This window comes from Leptidea sinapis, chromosome 25 (genome assembly GCF_905404315.1).
Source record: "Leptidea sinapis chromosome 25, ilLepSina1.1, whole genome shotgun sequence".
Classification (NCBI taxonomy): Eukaryota; Metazoa; Arthropoda; class Insecta; order Lepidoptera; family Pieridae; genus Leptidea; species Leptidea sinapis.
In genome coordinates, this window is record NC_066289.1 from 4933933 (window position 1) to 4953698 (window position 19766).

General features: G+C 35.9%; 1 protein-coding gene across 1 annotated transcript in view; it reads right to left on the reverse strand.

Annotated features, from left to right (window-relative positions):
* Positions 1-3449: 3449 nt before the first annotated feature.
* Positions 3450-19766, reverse strand: part of LOC126972059 (alpha-2-macroglobulin-like protein 1) — a gene marked incomplete at its 5' end in the record, with an annotated part of 31203 nt that continues 14886 nt past the window's right edge. The window contains 5 exons of the mRNA XM_050818637.1: positions 3450-3667; positions 5386-6283; positions 7248-7432; positions 15814-15931; positions 17381-17532. Coding sequence (XP_050674594.1) covers positions 3561-3667; positions 5386-6283; positions 7248-7432; positions 15814-15931; positions 17381-17532 — 1460 coding nt within the window. The remainder of the gene's footprint in view (positions 3668-5385; positions 6284-7247; positions 7433-15813; positions 15932-17380; positions 17533-19766) is intronic.

The window sequence follows — 19766 nt, forward strand, 5'->3', positions numbered from 1 at the left end:
GAATATTATATAAGACGACTATTTAGTAAAAAATGTATGATGCTGATGGTAAGTAATTCTAACTATACACTCTTGCAATACCATACAAAACACCGTAGAATTGCCATTATTATCGTGTAAATTAAGGCAATCCTTGTCAAATATTAGAGTTTAAAACTGCATTTTATCGTGCAGTCAATGATTCACCGTATTATGGCCGAAGTATTCATATTCAACATTGGTGACTCATACCGGACCGGCGGTGAACCTCGAGACGCGCCGGATGCACTTACATTGGTTTCTAATTTCATGTTATCATTTTATTGTCTGATTTAAATATAATAAGCTCAACCGACAGACGTTGTTTTGTTAATAATAAAATATAAATAGTTGTTTTTATTAATTTGTAAAAAAAACATTGTGAATTACTAAGCCAATGAAAGGAGTAAGAAATTTAGCTAAACGTATTTTAGAATGACCGATACATTATCATATATTTTAATATTTATAATAAAGTCGCCGCTCGGTGTAGGATTCATTAAAATCTAGTCAGGTAATGTAGTTTCGGTGTTTATCCCGAACTAACATCTTGTCAGTGTTTTTTATTAAAATATATTGAAAACTTCGTACCTTATTGCGAATTGAATAAATACATTATTATGTGCTTACATTACAATATTCATAAAAGGCATTTATTTTCTCAAAATTGATTCCTTTAGAATTCTTTTTGATGTCATTTCTTATACTACTAGATACTACTACGGCTTCGGATACAAATGGCGCACTGAGAGAGAAGAAGGGCGCAAGAAACTCTCATTGCTTTGTATTAACATATTATGATAAAGCTGCAACTTTTAGTCCGTCACTGCTTCTCTAAAAACAAGCTAAAAACTCATTTGCATTTATATTAAAATAAAAATGGGACAAATAAACAAATTAGTTAACAATTTTATTATAAGTATTCATGACTGTAAATTGTATTGGGTACATTATTATATCTATTCATTTAAAAATACTATTAAAAAAATCATTCTTAAAAACTCACCTATAAGTAATATAATATTTTTGAAGCTACACCTCTGAAGGGTAGTCTACGTCTGACACTTTTTTTATATATACCGTCACACTTTACATAAATTATCATTCCCCAAACTAGGCATAGCATACTATATACTACATAGGGTACAAGACAACGATATATTTATTACAATATACTTACTTAAACATACATAAATACAAATAAATATCCATGACTCGGAAACAAACATTCATATTCATCATATAAATGATTGCACCTACCGGGATTCGAACCCCGGAGTTCTAGCATAGTGGGCAGGGGCACTAATTACTGGGCGATACGGGTCGTCGTTTTATCTTCTTAGAAATCGAAATAAAATTTGTTAGTCTTCAAAAATGATAATAATATTTGAGTATCTTAGTGTTACGGCGACTAAAAAAGTTGTTGTTTACCCCTCGACTCGAGTTCGATGCTCTCGCAGGATAATTACGTGTTTAAGTGGATCACTCCGCAGGCGACAGGCGTAGCTTTATTCCTGTTTGACGGGGTCGTGGTATCATCAGTAACCAGTCACCATTATGTTGTTGTATATAATATGCATGTGATAGACATAACCGTGGATATATCCTTACCATACTTCTAAGCTGAGCTTGGAAGTATTGTAATTCCATTTGTGTGACAAGTTACAAGTAAAAACGGCCAAGTGCGAGTCGGGCCGACACACGAAGAGTTACGAACCTAACCCACCTCCTTTCCACGGTCTTACCGACGTTTCGGTTATTAACACCTAGGCACCGACCGAAACAACGGGAGATGTACCGGATTTGAGTTCCGGCATATTTTTAACTCCATACAAGTTCTCTTTTTACTTACTTGGCTTACGAACAATCTCTAATATATAAAATTCTCGTGTCGCGGTGTTTGTTACCAAACTCCTCCGAAACGGCTGAACCGATTTGTAAACTTTTGTGAAATTTTGTGCGCATATCGGGTAGGTCTGCGAATCGGCCAACATCTATTTTTCATATCCCTAAATGATAAAGGTTCATACCCCTAAGAAGCCCCTAAGTATTTTTTTTAAACATTTTTTATGTTGCTATGATGTAGCATTGAAAAATACATACAACTTTCAATTTTCACCCTTCTAAGATTAACCCCTCTTTTTTATTCGCGTTTTTTATTATTTTTTTATTACTGTACCATCCAGAGGGATATATCCAATAGGGTTGCAAGATGGCAATCGAATATAATATAAGCAGCTTACAATTCTGACAAGAATTTTAAGAACCTATTTCCACGCGGACGAAGTCGCGGGCAGCTGGTCTTATATAACACTAGCTGACCCGGCAAACGTTGTTTTGCCATATAAAGTATAATTCACGCGATAGTTTTATAAGTAATAAAATATTGCCTATATTATAGCCTGTACATCATTTTCTTCTATTGTCAATAGTTTTTGCAGCGCACGCAAAAATAGGTTTTCGATTTTACACCTTATGGTACAAAATAGCAATTTTATTACGGATCCCTAATTTAAAAAAAAACATCAAATCATTCAAATTGGACCAGTAGTACCAGAGATTAGCGCGTTCAAACAAACAAACAAACAATGCAGCTTTATATATTATTAGTATAGATTTAAGCAGTAAGTACCTACTTATTACTTATTGTATAAGAACAATTACTTTAGTTTGAATGGCGGCCATTTTGGAATTCGCCATCTTGGTTTTTATAATTTAGATAGCGGCAATACCACATACAAGGTAAAACACAGTTTGTCAACGTTTCAGCTGCCTATTGCGGCTTATGAGGTACAGCCGGACAACGGAGTCTTTGTATGAGAGCTTTTCTTTGGGGTATGGAGTATAACAAAGTGTTAAAAAATATCATATCTAATAATTTTTTATGGCAGGAAATTTAATAAACAAATAATAAGTTAGTACTTATTATTATGCTCAAGCCAGAGACGTACTTTGTTATTGAATATTAACGAATATGGCTCTTTGAGCTTTTGCCTGCAAGATGGACGAAGAAAAATAAACGAATGTCGCAAACGTCAAACTGAGAACTTTTATTTATTATAAAATATTAATAAATGAACAAATACACTTGGAGGTTTTCAAAAAATATTACTGAGCAATTTGAAACAATTTATTAAACCATTAAATTATAAGGGTTAAAAATTGTTTCAATTGACAAAATATTCTGAGTTACCCCCAAGTCACGCTAAAGAAGTTTTACTTCAAAAATTCTATTATATTTGTAATAAATTAAAAATACATCTATCTCTGAATTTATAACTATTCCCGTTTTTTACGGGAGAGATAAGTAGCTCCGCTCGATTCCTCAGCCTTAAATTACCCCTCGTAATTTGTGGATACTATGAACTAGGTATTTAATAACAATAGTAAATAGAAACAGATTGTGATTGATATCAAAGTAAAAATCCAAATTACATCTTATAATCACTTTATTTCTTTCCAGCATGTGCTGTTTATTAATTTAAATAAATTATTATCTTAACAACGAATTATAATAATCTTCAGTCTTTGTGTAGCTTCCGTTAAAGGGGTCTTCTAAGATCTCTATTGATTAAATTTGGATAATATATTTCATACGGATTAAAAGTATCATCTGGTGTCTGCTTATTTTCTTGTACCGGTGCCTCGTCTGAAAGTGAAATGATAATAATATTACCAATAGAAAAAAAGATAACACAAATATAATTAACGTGTTATTTATTAATAATATCAAAAATATTTTGATTTTTGGTTATTAGCAGCAAGGAACTGGGTGTCAGATAGGACAGCTCTACTATGCATAGACCACAACCTTTCTTGCAAGCTGATAAAAGTCACGCGCCCAAAGTTATGTAAAATAAAACACGTGGTAACGGGTCAACGGCTTAACTAGAATCTGGTTAATTTTTTAAGGACTCAGACAGTCCCCTGTGTAGGCCGACGGCCGAACACATCGTTACGGAGTGTGACCATATACCGGGCCAAACGACGTCACCAAGGACTCTCCCCGACTTATGGGTGATATTATAGGTTTGATAAACTAACTTGACACAAAACTATAAATAGGTATAACTACGAAATTGTTGTTTGCGATTTCGTTGACGTGGAATTCAATCTTATTTAAACCGAATAATTATTTTTGCTAGATACATACCATTAGTCTATAATATTATCCCCTTGCCTCAGACGAAATTAGGGGCTTATCTTTACGAGAGCTTATTGGGCTGCAGCTCATGGCCTTGTTAATATTAAGAGCCCCTAACACTCTAAAAGTTTTTGCCCAGTAATTTCACTAGGTACGGAGCCCTTCAGACCGAAACAATAATGTTACACATTACTGCTTCACGGCAGAATTAGGCGCCGTTGTACCCATTAACAGTATCCAGATGGCCGTTGGGGCAGTAAAGTCCTCGAATGGCGACCACGTACCGGAAGACGCAGTGTTGGTAGGCCCCCACAAGATGGACCGACGATCTGGTCAAGATCGCCGGAATACGTTGGATGAGGGCAGCGCAGGACCGATGTTCGTGGAAATCTTTGGGGGAGGCCTTTGTCCAGCAGTAGACGTCTTCCGGCTGATGATGATGATGATGTGGCGGGTACCATAGCATGGTACATAATCTAGCCGGCATCCTGTGCAAAGGAAAATGTTCCCCATGAAAAAAAATAACCAACCATATATACCATCCAACCAACCATATATATCTACTCATTTATTTTGCAATAATGTCTAACAGTTTGTTTCATTTGTTTTTGTCACATAGTAAAAATAAAATACTAGTTATCCTCTTACTGAGACTGACATAATGATAATTAGTTGATTTTTTTATGGAAGACAAACGAGCATACGGTCACCTGATGGTAAGTGATCACTGCAGCCCATACTCTTTTGTAATATCTGAGGACTAACAGGAGCGTTGCCGACCTTACAAAGCGTCGAATAAACGAACATACGAATTAGAAAACCGAAAACACAAGGATCGAACCGGTGGTTGCGTGAGACTTAATGGTTCCCACAGACTACCGATCAGCCCTTGGACGTAATCCATACAAAAATTTCATTCAAGTCAATAATTGTTAATGATACTTTTTTTTATAAGAAAAAGTGATGAGGCGAATGACACGTTCACCTGATGGTGGTTGATAGGCCCTGCTTATTACAATGCAGTGGCCGCTCAGGATTCTTGACTCCACCTAACATTCTGAGCGATATCTTAATTGAGCTTGTCACTTACAAGAGACATACAATGTTAAGTCTCATTAGGCCAGTACTGTGATTAGCTACGGCATTCTGTGCAAATCTCCCTCTAGTAAGATATCCTGAAAGTGTTATAGACGTTTATATAATATTATCTAGTAATAACTTACCCGATCTCGGCGTATACATAAAGTTTGGAGGTGGTAAAACAAAAGCCGGCACTGGCCCTTCAATTCCACTAGGCACTTCTAAATCTCTCTCCGAATCTATTAAATGGAAGTTTGAAAACTTATCGTAGCTAGGAGTTCTATCTTGCGACCTTTTATCGTCTGTATCTTTTTCATTTTTATTTTGTGTAACTTGAACTACATCGAATCCGCCGATATCCTTTTGTGGGTCTAATTTGTTTTCATTTTGTTTATTATCAGCTGATATATTATGAGCGAAATCTTTGTTCAGATTATGCTTTTCATCAACAATAGTACCTTTAACTATGCTTAGATCATCATGAGAAGTCACGTCGTTTGTTTTGTTTATGTAACTATGATTGCTATATTTATTCTTATTATTTTTTTCTTTATTATTAATTCTTAAATCTTCCGTAATACTGTTTTCGATGTCGGGTTTAATATCAGGTTTATGTTTTGAGATGCTAGATAAGTGTTGAATCGGGATATTTTTAATGACTTCCTCTTTTCGATGGGTAAGATGGATAAATTTTGTTATATTGCTTTGAGAATGTTGGACATCTATTTCCTTTTTTATAGTAAGTGTTTCATCGTCAATAGAGCTCTTATCATTTTTTGAGTTGTTTTGCATAGTTGCCTTATCAAAATAATTTTCTTTGGTTATTTCATAAGTATCCTTATCATCAGTCTGCATGGTCAGATTATCGTATAGTGGATCTTCCATGGGTACTCCTTCAGGGATATCTTCAAATAAAAAATCATGACTTATTAATATTTCTCCGTCTAACGACTTAGCTCTGTTGAATATATTATCCGATGCAGTATTATCCGTAGCATCGTGTGAAATACGTGGCGGACAGTTTTCGGGTATTGTAAACATCTAAAATAAGGAAAAACATTTAATTACATTGATATTAATTTATATTTAACATCGAGTAGGTACATTGTTTATATACGTAACAGTATAAGACTAGTTCTATCTGAGACTTCGATTATCGAGTGGTAGCAAAATGCTTAATATGTTAGGTAATGTCTACATAATATTGACCAAAAAAGTCAATAAAGGGTCATCCCTCTATCACTTGCTTGACGACACACGCTCTTTCCTTTTCGTTAGCTAAGTTTCTGTTTCGGCGCGGATATATAATTTATTTAAATGTGGAGTTTTCATGACATGACTTGCTGCGATTAAAAACTTAACACAATTTATATTACATAGGTAATTTTAGGTTAAACATATTTAACCTAAAATTACCTATGTAATGGCTTAGAAAAGTAGAGGTAATATGTTAATAGTACCTCTCTTTTAGTTTAAAAGACAAATGCAACGCACCAATGGAATACCCTGAAAATTGTATTTTCTATTTTATAATAATTTCTATACCTAGGTTTTCTACTTAAATAAATGTGATTGTTATCTTTCTATTCTTCTTGATGGTTATAAAGCAAGAACGTAGGTAAGCTTAATAGTAAATCCTTTTGTCCTCCATACATTATTAATCCTTCTCATTAGTTATGTATCCGTACGAAGAGAACTCGTAATTCGAAGAATCGTTCTGAATAATATATATATGTTATTTATTATTTTAACTATTTCAGGAAATGTTTACTGCTAATAAAATTTACTTATTAGTTATAACTTATCTCGTTGCTGTTGGCCAATTACAAGAGTGGCACATTTACGTGAAATTTTTGTGTTAAATTTTTGTTTAAATGATCAAAGAACTGGGCTTAACTAATCGTGTGTGCTTGTCACCGCTTTTTACAATGTTGACGCTACGCATATACGGGGGTACTTCGTGATCTGTGGATTGACTGTTCTAGCGAGTTTTGGATTTAAATACCTGAACATGATTAACATCGGGTCGGTAATAGTCCATGATCTTAGCGTGGGCTGGCTTGGTTTTCGCCGCAGGGCCCACCGCGTGAAGCCTGTAGCAGTGGTGACCACCTCGCGAGGAGTCGTCTCTGGCGCCGAGGTAGAAGGTGGCGCGACTGTTACTCGCTGATATCTCTATACGACGCAGTACTACAATGATACAAAATAATTTAATAGTTTAAAGTTTAAAACTATTTTTTTAATGAAAATACGCGACGAGACGAGCAGAACGTTTAGCTGACGGTAATTGATATGCCCTACCCATTACAATGCAATACCGCTGGGGATTCTTGAAAAGCCCAAAAATTCGGAGCGGTGCTTCAATTGCGCTCGTCAATTGAGACATAAGATGTTAAGTCGTATTTGCCCAGTAATTTTACTAGCTACGGCGTCCTTCAGACCGAAACACCGTACTGCTTACACATTACTGCTTCACGGCAGAAATAGACGCCGTTATGGTACCCATAATCTATCCCGGCTTCCTGTACAAAGGAGCCTCCTACTGGTAAAAGCTAAGCATAAAATAAGCTAAGTTTTTACAGTACAATATATTTTTAATATCTAGTTCGGCTTCCTATTTTAAAAGCCAACATTTATCAGTTGATAATTTTACCTATGGGATGTTTCTTTTATCTATGACTAGCTGGGTAACACAGTTGAGCCTTGCTCTTCCGTCAACCAATAATGTACAAGCATTATTCTGTTTCTGTTTGAGGGGCGGCGTAACTCGTGAAATAATTAAAGGGCTGAGGACTGAGACTTATCATCTTATGCCTTAAAGTGACAAACTTGCAATCTATTTTACCAAGAATCCTCAGTGGCACTGCATTGTAACGGGCACGATGTATTACTTCATCAAATGGTAATAAACGTCATGTCTGTTCACATGTTCTCATAAATAAAAGTTAGTTAAGAAATAAAGCTAAAGTAATGATGAATATCAGCAATATTATATTGATTAGTTGGTGTGTTAACAAGCGCTACCAACGTCATGAACTGTCATAAGATATCAAATAATAATTACATTTATTTAACTAGGTACTTACTGTGTTAGTATCTAATTCAAATTCAAATATTTTTATTCAAAATAAGATGTGACATCATTTATTGAAAGTCAAAAAACTACCACCCATTCCAAATTGAATGCCTCAGACCTGAGAAGAATGGGCGCAACAAACTCAGCGGGCTTTTTTTTCATCGAATAAATATGTTTACAAAGTAATATTGTACAATTAAACTTATTATTTAATAGCCTGACTCCATTCTCAATCTGTGGTAGCATTAAGAAAGTCATTTATGTTATAGTAACCTTTACCACACAAACGTTTTTTAACAATTATTTTGAATAACGTAATACTTTTGTGTTTTGAACATTTTCTGGGATCTTGTTGTAAAAGCATATGCATCGCCCCACAAAAGACTTACTAACTAATGTTATCTATACATACATATAAATAAAATTGGAGTGTCCGTTTCTAATATTGAAATAACCGTTTTTTACTACATGTATATAAATATATATACGGTACATACAAAATATTTTTTTTACTATTTTAGTCTGTCTTCTGTTTGTTCCGGCGAATCTCTGAAATTGCTGAACCGATTTTAACGGGACTTTTATTGGCAGGTAGCCGATTTAATAAGCAGTAACTTAGGCTATACGTTTACTACGTTTATTACGCTTTTATTTATTATTTTAGGAAAATATTTTAGTTTTGAAAAAAAAGTAATGTTGCAATGTCCAAGAAACGGTCTAACTCTAAATATAATTTATATGGCAAAAAAATGTTTGCCGGGTCAGCAAGTTTTATAGAATTATCAATATAATTAGAAATAACTTTAATAGCATATAATATTCAGATCTTAAGTTAACTTGATTGACACTTATTAGTTGGCACTAAAGCAGTGCCAACTAACAGTTGGTAGCATCATCACGGTAGACGGTCGTGGCTTATATAAGCCAGAGCGCTAAGTTCTAGTGGACATTCCCTCCTTTCCTTATCGACGATAACCCCCCCCCCCCCCCTCCCAACCCCTCTATATTTATATACTATACATGTATATACATAGCTATATATTTATTTACCTTAGTTTTAAAGTTATAGTCATTAGTCTTAAGTTAGGTTAAGTGATAGCAAATAGCCAAGTTTTCCCAGTTTTCAGGAGTTTCCCCAGGGATTATAAAGTTTTATCCCTCAACACGTAGATAGGTTTGTAGAAATAAGTTTTCTGATACCTACATATATAAGGCTTAATTGTAAATTGCTTTAATAAGTAGATTATAAGTAATTTTCTATATATCTTATTAACAAATATAGAAAATTGAAATTTGATTTTTTTTCCGAGTGGACACTTGTTGTGAATTGTAAGTTGTAACGCTGTCCAAATTGAATTGAGTCAGTAATAATTATAATTATTAGTGGATACAGAGTGGAAATACATATATTTCAATTTTATTATGTCCGTTTAAATTATCATACCCTTCTACATGATAGAGTAATATAAAGAGGGAAAAAGAAGGCAATTATAGTAGAACTGTTCTGAGGTCACTGTTTACAGAGTGGAGAAACTTTGTGGTTCATAATGTAACGATGTAGAAATTTCAGGCTCTAGAAGAATTCAAGTTTAGCAAATAAACTGTTATCAATGTTACAAATTGATCGCAGATTTATATCGAAGTTTACTTGGCATCTCGCAAAAGTTGGAAGGATATTCCGTCAGGGCGTCAAAAAATATAAATCAACTTTGAGAAATTTGTTAAAAGTTAATATTAGTATAGATTTTATCTAAAAATGTAAATTTTTTAGAAAAAAATGATTACCTACTTTAAGTGTATCTTATTTTTGTGTTAGTCATAAAAGCAAGCACTCTACCTATAAAATTAAAATTCTACTTTAGGGTATTTATACTTGAGTGATTTATTTTCGTTATACCGACGGATTTTTTTGTTAAACATACCTACCAACTCGAATATATACATAAATACAACCAGACGGCAAGCGAAAATTAACTCGAAAATTAAAATCTAAATCACCAATCCTCACATTATACTAATTCACATTGAAGAGCTATCTATCTACAAAGTTCGCAAAAAGCTGAAATAGTAGAAAAGCTCGCTACAGTCCCTGACCGAGTAACCCGGATAACGCAGGCTGTATGAAGGCTTTGTCTCGTGACAAACCGACGACGAGGTTACGGGTTTCAGTATGTATTTATTTAATTTATTATTATTAATACACTTAGTTTAGCCATTAATGAATGTAAAATAAAAAAGTATTAAAATATTTTTTTAAGTGAGTCGTATTTTAAAGATCAATGAATTACTGTTCGTATCTAGATTATAGGGTTCGGAAAATAAAAAAGGCATTTATTTTCTCAAAATTGACTCCTTTAGAATTCTTTTTGATGTCATATCTAATATACTAGACACCACTACCGCTTCGAAAAACAAATGGCGCTCTAAGAGAGAAGAAGCGGCGCAAGAAACTCCCCCAGCATTCTTTTTTTGTACTAGTATAATAACTGCGGAACTATAGTTCCCCAAAAAAATTATTACACATTCCAACCGTTAGTATCATAACACGCTAATAGAGTTTTTTATTAGTTTAGATAAATTTCGTGATGGATATCGCCTGAAATGTCTTAGTTTGTTTAGTTTTTTGATATTATTATACTCGTATGAGTTTGTATGCAGAATGCATAGGTCAGAGTTTTTTTTATGAAAATAAGACGAGCAGGACGGTCACCTGATGGTAATTGATACGCCCTGCCAATCACAATGCAGTGCCGCTCAGAATTCTCGAAAAACCCAAAAATTCTGAGCGGCGATTTAATTGCGCTCGTCATCAGACATAAGATGTTAAGTCTCATTTGCCCAGTAATTTCACTAGCTTCGGCGCCGTTCAGACTTAAACACAATAACGTTTACACATTACTGTTTCACGGCGGAAATAGGCGCCGTTGTGGAACCTATAATCTAGCCGGCATCCTGTGCAAAGGAGCCTCCCACTGGTCAAAAACTTTCCGCTGAACTCTCGACTGATCGACCGGGTTAGCTGGTAATGTGAAATCCTGCTAAAACCAATTCGGTACGTGTTTTGTTCTATACGAGGCGTTCTCAGAAGCACTTAGCCGTGATGAACATTGAAAGAGATAACTCAAGTTTATTATTTAATTTAATACCTTTACTTTAATTTGTATACCAGTTTCAATAGCGAGCTTAGGAAAATTAAAGCACAAAAAGGATTTCGGGCTGACAGAAATATTTGCTCTTATCTGGTTGATAATATTAGGTAAATACAAATTGGGATATACCCATTCACTATTTCAAGTGAAACTTCAAAATGGTGCAAAAATAATGTATGTTTTGTGTTTGGTAACCATTTCTTAAAGTTTTCTTTCTTGTTTGAACTCAATCAGTATTTTTTTTGTCAAACGTCTTTTTTATTTAAACACCAAATAAGTGTTTGAATACTAATTAATGCCTGCACTTATCAATTTCTACTAGGAAAAATAAACTAGTAATCTATGTAACTTATAATAAAATAATAGCCTACATTACTGACCCATAGTAAAAACATCTTTATGACCAAATATTGGGATTTATAGCTATAGAAACTGACAATGGGGACGACAGTACGATATCACAATAAAAGGCACAAATTTATGCAAGCTCATTTCTATGAATGCCAGTTTCGTTCCATACACAAAAATACTATGCTCTTTATTGTCAATATTGCGGAATTGTCTCATTGTTCATTACAATAAAGTACACATTTATGTATTCAACTGAATAAGAAAAATATTAAATAATCACTTATTAGTTTTGCCAAATTGTTGTTTTGTTTCGTATAGCAACGTAAATTGTAGAAAAATAATAACAGAATTAAATTGTTGGAAATGAGTTTTCAACAACACAGTTTTGTGTTTTATGTTTAAGTTGAGGATTTATATCATCATCATCAACAATAAAAAAAATCGGGTAGATATCTGTAATAAGTGGCTTTGAGTTAAAGAGCGCGGTGTCTACAGGTAACCTTCGGTAGATATTTTTTTTCAACTATATTTGTGTGTGTTAAACAGCTCTTACACTTATTAATTGTAGGCAGCTGCGGGTATAAGAGCGTCGCATCTGCACCAAAACCCTCGGTAGGATCATCCACATCTGTGTGTGTTAAACAGCACTTACACTTATCTGTTCTAGGTAGCTGTGAGTACAAGAGAGTCGCATCTACACCAATACCCTCGGTAGAGTCATCTACATCAATGTGTGTTAAACAGCACTTACACTTATCTGTTGTAAGTAACTGCGGGTACAAGAGCGTCACATCTACACCAATACCCTCGGTAGAGTCATCTACATCAATGTGTGTTAAACAGCACTTACACTTATCTGTTGTAAGTAACTGCGGGTACAAGAGCGTCACATCTACACCAATACCCTCGGTAGAGTCATCTACATCAATGTGTGTTAAACGCTGTTTAACATCAATGTGTGTTAAACGCTGTTTAAGTGTAAGTGCTGACTTACACTTATCTGTGGTAGGTAGCTGTGAATACAAAAGGGTCACATCTACACCAAAACCCTCGGTAGAGTCACCTATATCTATGTATATTAGACAGCACTTACACTTATCTGTTGTAGGTAACTGCGGGTACAAGAGCGTCGCGTCTGCACCAAAAACTATCGGTAGTGACACATATATCCATGGGTGTTAGCCAGACTTAACTTATCGGTAGTAGGTAGCTGCGAGTACAAGAGCGTCGCATCTGCATCAAAAAGTATCGGTAGAGATACAGATATCTAAACTATCGGTAGAGACAACTATATCTATGTGTGCTAGCCAGACTTAAATTATCGGTAGTAGGTAGCGAGTACACGAGCGTCGCGCCTGCACCAAAAACTATCGGTAGTGACACCTATATCCATGGGTGTTAGCCAGACTTAACTTATTGGTAGTAGGTAGCTGCGAGTACACGAGCGTCGCGCCTGCACCAAAAACTATCGGTAGTGACACCTATATCCATGGGTGTTAGCCAGACTTAACTTATCGGTAGTAGGTAGCTGCGAGTACATCAGCGTCGCGTCTGCACCAAAAACTATCGGTAGAGATACCTATATCTAAACTATCGGTGGAGACAACCATATCTATGTGTGCTAGCTAGACTTAACTTAACGGTAGTTGGTAGCTGCGAGTACATCAGCGTCGCGTCTGCACCAAAAACTATCGGTAGAGACACCTATATCTAAACTATCGGTAGAGACAACTATGTCTATGTGTGCTAGCCAGACTTAACTTATCGGTAGTAGGTAACTGCGAGTACATGAGCGTCGCGTCTGCACCAAAAGCTATCGGTAGTGACACCTATATCTAAACTATCAGTAGAGACACCTATATCTATGTGTGTTGTTAGTCAGACTTAACTTATCGGTAGTAGGTAGCTGCGAGTACAAGAGCGTCGCGTCTGCACCAAAAACTATCGGTAGAGATACCTATATCTAAACTATCGGTGGAGACAACCATATCTATGTGTGCTAGCCAGACTTAACTTAACGGTAGTTGGTAGCTGCGAGTACATGAGCGTCGCGCCTGCACCAAAAACTATCGGTAGTGACACCTATATCCATGGGTGTTAGCCAGACTTAACTTATTGGTAGTAGGTAGCTGCGAGTACACGAGCGTCGCGCCTGCACCAAAAACTATCGGTAGTGACACCTATATCCATGGGTGTTAGCCAGACTTAACTTATCGGTAGTAGGTAGCTGCGAGTACATCAGCGTCGCGTCTGCACCAAAAACTATCGGTAGAGATACCTATATCTAAACTATCGGTGGAGACAACCATATCTATGTGTGCTAGCTAGACTTAACTTAACGGTAGTTGGTAGCTGCGAGTACATCAGCGTCGCGTCTGCACCAAAAACTATCGGTAGAGACACCTATATCTAAACTATCGGTAGAGACAACTATGTCTATGTGTGCTAGCCAGACTTAACTTATCGGTAGTAGGTAACTGCGAGTACATGAGCGTCGCGTCTGCACCAAAAGCTATCGGTAGTGACACCTATATCTAAACTATCAGTAGAGACACCTATATCTATGTGTGTTGTTAGTCAGACTTAACTTATCGGTAGTAGGTAGCTGCGAGTACAAGAGCGTCGCGTCTGCACCAAAAACTATCGGTAGAGATACCTATATCTAAACTATCGGTGGAGACAACCATATCTATGTGTGCTAGCCAGACTTAACTTAACGGTAGTTGGTAGCTGCGAGTACATGAGCGTCGCGTCTGCACCAAAAGCTATCGGTAATGACACCTATATCTAAACTATCAGTGGAGACGACCATATCTATATGTGCTAGCCAGACTTAACTTAACGGTAGTTGGTAGCTGCGAGTACATGAGCGTCGCGTCTGCACCAAAAGCTATCGGTAGAGACACCTATATCTAAACTATCGGTGGAAACAACCATATCTATGTGTGCTAGCTAGACTTAACTTAACGGTAGTTGGTAGCTGCGAGTACATCAGCGTCGCGTCTGCACCAAAAACTATCGGTAGAGACACCTATATCTGAACTATCAGTAGAGACACCTATATCTATGTGTGTTGTTAGTCAGACTTAACTTATCGGTAGTAGGTAGCTGCGAGTACAAGAGCGTCGCGTCTGCACCAAAAACTATCGGTAGAGATACCTATATCTAAACTATCGGTGGAGACAACCATATCTATGTCTGCTAGCCAGACTTAACTTAACGGTAGTTGGTAGCTGCGAGTATATCAGCGTCGCGTCTGCACCAAAAACTATCGGTAGAGACACCTATATCTAAACTATCGGTGGAGACGACCATATCTATGTGTGCTAGCCAGACTTAACTTAACGGTAGTTGGTAGCTGCGAGTACATGAGCGTCGCGTCTGCACCAAAAGCTATCGGTAATGACACCTATATCTAAACTATCAGTAGAGACACCTATATCTATGTGTGTTAGTCAGACTTAACTTATCGGTAGTAGGTAGCTGCGAGTACAAGAGCGTCGCGTCTGCACCAAAAACTATCGGTAGAGATACCTATATCTAAACTATCGGTGGAGACAGCCATATCTATGTGTGCTAGCCAGACTTAACGGTAGTTGGTAGCTGCGAGTACATCAACGTCGCGTCTGCACCAAAAACTATCGGTAGAGACACCTATATCTAAACTATCGGTAGAGACAACTATGTCTATGTGTGCTAGCCAGACTTAACTTATCGGTAGTAGGTAGCTGCGAGTACATGAGCGTCGCGTCTGCACCAAAAACTATCGGCAGAGACACCTATATCTAAACTATCAGTACACACACCTATATCTATGCGTGTTAGCCAGACTTAACTTATCTGTAGTAGGAATGTGCGGGTGCAAGAGCGTAGCGTTTGCACCAAAAACTATCAGTAGAGACACCTACATCTATGTGTGTTAGCTAGACTTAACTTATCTGTAGTAGATAATAAATCTATCGGTATCTATGTCTATGTGTGTATGCATCACTTACACTTATCTTTAGGAAGCAGCTGTGAGTACAAGAGTGCGGCGTCTGCAGCGAAGCCCCCCGGTAGAGTCACTTCAAGTAGCGCCATCTCAGGAAACTCCCCACTCCATACAGCGCATACCTTTAATACAATTTTATATGCTTATTCCCTTTTATTTATTATTATTTTATTTGGAATTCTTTTCCCAAATAAAAATAAATCATGTTTTAACATTATGCTACGTAATCGGACATTATGCTCGTAAATAAAATTAGAGCTTAAATTTTAGTTTTCTAGAAGACGATCAAGTTCACCCCCTTTCCCCTCTTTCCTAAAACGTGGTTGTCTATTTTATCATTCACTCGTAGTAATAATTTCAATGAAGAAAACTTTTTAATCATTTTTAAGAAGTTCTTTATTTTTACACATTCTTTCATATAATTCTGAACATGAAATTCAATTTCAATTGTAGAAGTGCACATGCATACAGTTGTTAGGTGCAATTTACAATGCCTTTTTAGAGTGGCACTCCAGGGCTCGTAAAGTACTAGAGGGTTCTCAAACTATACGTGGAGAAATGGAATAGCATAGTAGGGTTTCTTTTGTTGGGCCGTGTTGAGTATCTCAAGATGACTTAATAAGCAAGGTAAACTAAAGCACCACTAAAACAGATTATATTTCTTAATTTGGTATCGCTACTACTAATAATATAAATGTGAATGTAAGTTTGTTTGTTACAAATTTAATTAATTTTTTGATCAAATTTAGTATAGAGATAGACAAGAGCTTGGGAGAGGACACAGTCTAATTTTTATCGGTAATAAAATGCTTGGGGTTGAAATAGAGGGTGGAAATTTGTATGAAAGATCTTCATTATCGAAGATAGCACCATGAAACTTTTAAATATTTGTTCGAGCGTTTATAAAATTTAGACCTGTGTGGGAAAAAAGAGGGTTAAAGTTCTATAGTTATAAAAATGTAATAACCACAGCAGTTTGTTGTGTACTATTTGCAAAGTGAGTATTAAGAAAAAATAAAAAATGCTGCCCAAAGTAACTATTTCTCGCGCGCGAAGTCGCGCGTAAAAGCTAGTCTTATATAAAAATATAAAATAAGAAACCAAGAAATACATTCATTTTGTATATTTTTCTCAAAGGGCATAATCCAAAATTCTGAATAATTTCCCGGACGCCGTATAGATAAGTTGTCCCACCAAATGACGCATTTGCAGTTTTTTGGGGACATCATCCAACGCTTGTGCGTAAACTATCGAACAAGAATAAAATTTATGAAAAAAAGACGAGCTGGACGTTCAGCTGATGGTAATTGATACGCCCTGCCCATTACAATACAGTGCCGCTCAGGATTATTGAATAACCCAAAAATTCTGTCACCTTGAGACATAAGCTGTTAAGTCTAATTTGCCCAGTAATTTCACTATCTACGGCACCCTTCAGAACGAAACACGATAATATTTACACATTACTATTTCACGTTATTATATAATTAAGTGCTACCCATAATCTAGCCGGCATCCTGTGCACAGGAGCCTCCCACTGGTATATAATAAGCAACTAATTTTAGAATTACCTCGACAACAGCAGCGCAGAAGCACGTTGTGTCGCAGTTGTAAGTGCCGTCTGTTCGTACGATGGTCTGAACCTGCAGAGATTTTTCCGTTCGATCGTGGGTGGAGAGCGTGTTGTAAAAACGTGTCCCTTGGATAAGAGCACATCCGGTACCTGACACATTTAAATCAAGTTGATTATTATTGAAGTTATACTTCTTTAGGCGCGTTATGAAAAAATTATGAGAGTGAAATATTGAGATGCGTGCGCTGTAACTGTCACTGTAACACAAAAGTAACAGGTTGAAGTTGGTTCCTAAAATTTTCTGACGTTTGCGTCATTCGTTATTTTTTTGGTTTCTTCGTCCATTATTAGGACAGGCAAATGGTCCGAACCATACAGCCGTATTCATAAAAGGCATAAAGGCATAAAAGGCATTTATTTCCTCAAAATTTATTCCTTTAGAATTCTTTTTGATGTCATTTCTAATAACTACTAGATACTACTACCGCTTCGGAAACAAATGGCGTTCTGAGAGAGAAGAAGCGTCGCCAGAAACTCTCCCATGCATTCTCCGAAGCATTCTTTTTTTGCGCTCTTTTCAATAAAAATATACAATATTGTACAGTCATTTCAATCGCTATAAAATAATCACAATCTAGACCCAGGCTGTCCGATCATTTAGATATTGAGAGATTAGAGATAATATATTATAGCAGTGGAGTAATAGGATTTACGACAGAGCCATTATTTTATAAAACATTTAAATTTATTTATAGATAATGCCTGAACAGTGGCTGGGACTTTATTATAGAAGTGTATACCCTTAAAGCTATTATGTATCTTATGAAGCCTACTAGAATTAGTTACAAGCAATCCCTTATTTCTAGTGTTATAATAATGAAAGTTATTATTAAGAGCAAAAAGGTGACGATTTTTGTGAACGTATATTAAATTTTCATAAATGTAGTGACAATGAATAGTCATAATATTTATTTCTTTAAATTTTTCTTTGAGAGACTGTCTATAACCAAGCGGATATATAGCACGAACAACTCTCTTTTGGAGAGCAAACATTATATCAATGTCAGCAGCATGACCCCATAGTAAAATACCGTACGTCATGATGCTGTGAAAATAACTGAAGTACACTAATCTAGCGGTCGCAACATTCGTGTACTCTCTAATCTTTCTAACTGCATATGCCGCAGAGCTGAATCTATCTGCTAGATGGGCAATATGTGGACCCCACTGAAACTTTTTATCTAACGTTAACTCAAGAAGACCGTAGTGTCCACAAGTTCCTATCTCTGGTCATTTATAATAATTAATTCTCAAAGCCAGCTTTGCAAGATTTTTAAAATAATTGTTCTGTCTAAAAACGTAAAAGCACGAGGAATAAATCATTGTATTTATTTTTGCTTCGTTAGGCCTTACTAACGTTATCTTCTTGCGTGCATACATAAGTACACACACACACTTTTTTTGACAGTCCAGAGGACAAGGTAATGCCTTGTCGGTCTTTGAAATTATGTGCTTTGTTTGAATACCCTCTAAACCTATACTACCTTTAAACCTATGTTATCCTACAGCTAGGGAAGCTTTTTGTGCTTATATCAAAATACTACGGGAATAAAGGCAAACTGTTTAAAATACTGTTAAAGTTTTTAAATAAAAGTATGTCATGGGTGGCGTTAAATTATTTCCGAAGCCTTATTAAAATTTTTGCTGGTGATACGATCTTAAAACTGGAGAGATATGCGATCTAGTAAACACTTCTCATAATTAGAAGGAAATACAAAAATGCTAAGTGAATTTAATAAGAAGAGCAAGGAAGTTGGACAAACAATGGCTATGGCAAAATGACAAATGGCATGCTATTTCTATGCAATGACAAATACAAATATAAAAGAACGAATATACATGCCTCCATAGATTGATGACATAAAAAATAAAAATTTGTATAGTACGCACAGAATTGTAAATGATCACTCAAGTAAATAAAAAAACATGGAAAGTAAAATCTTTTGTAAGAGGACGCTATGCCAAACGTGCGCTCCATCTCTTTAGACTATTTTCCTTAATTCTATAAATCTTCTATATTAAGGATGCTCGGATACAGATAGGTAAAATGAAGAATAACACTAATATTGTAAACAACACATATTGTACATGGTACAATAATAGTAAAGAAATTGAAATAGAAGTGGATATAAATACAAAAAAGGACAAATTTACACAAAGCTAGAATGCACTCGTATTCGAAATTCCGCTACACAGGGTAAGATGAAGAATGAGTTACAATAGCAAGAGAACAGACGTAGTGGAAATACATGAAGGAGGCTTTTGGCAGAAGACAGAAGCTTAAAGGGTGAACGGACAAAGACATCGGTATCAAATTGCCTAAA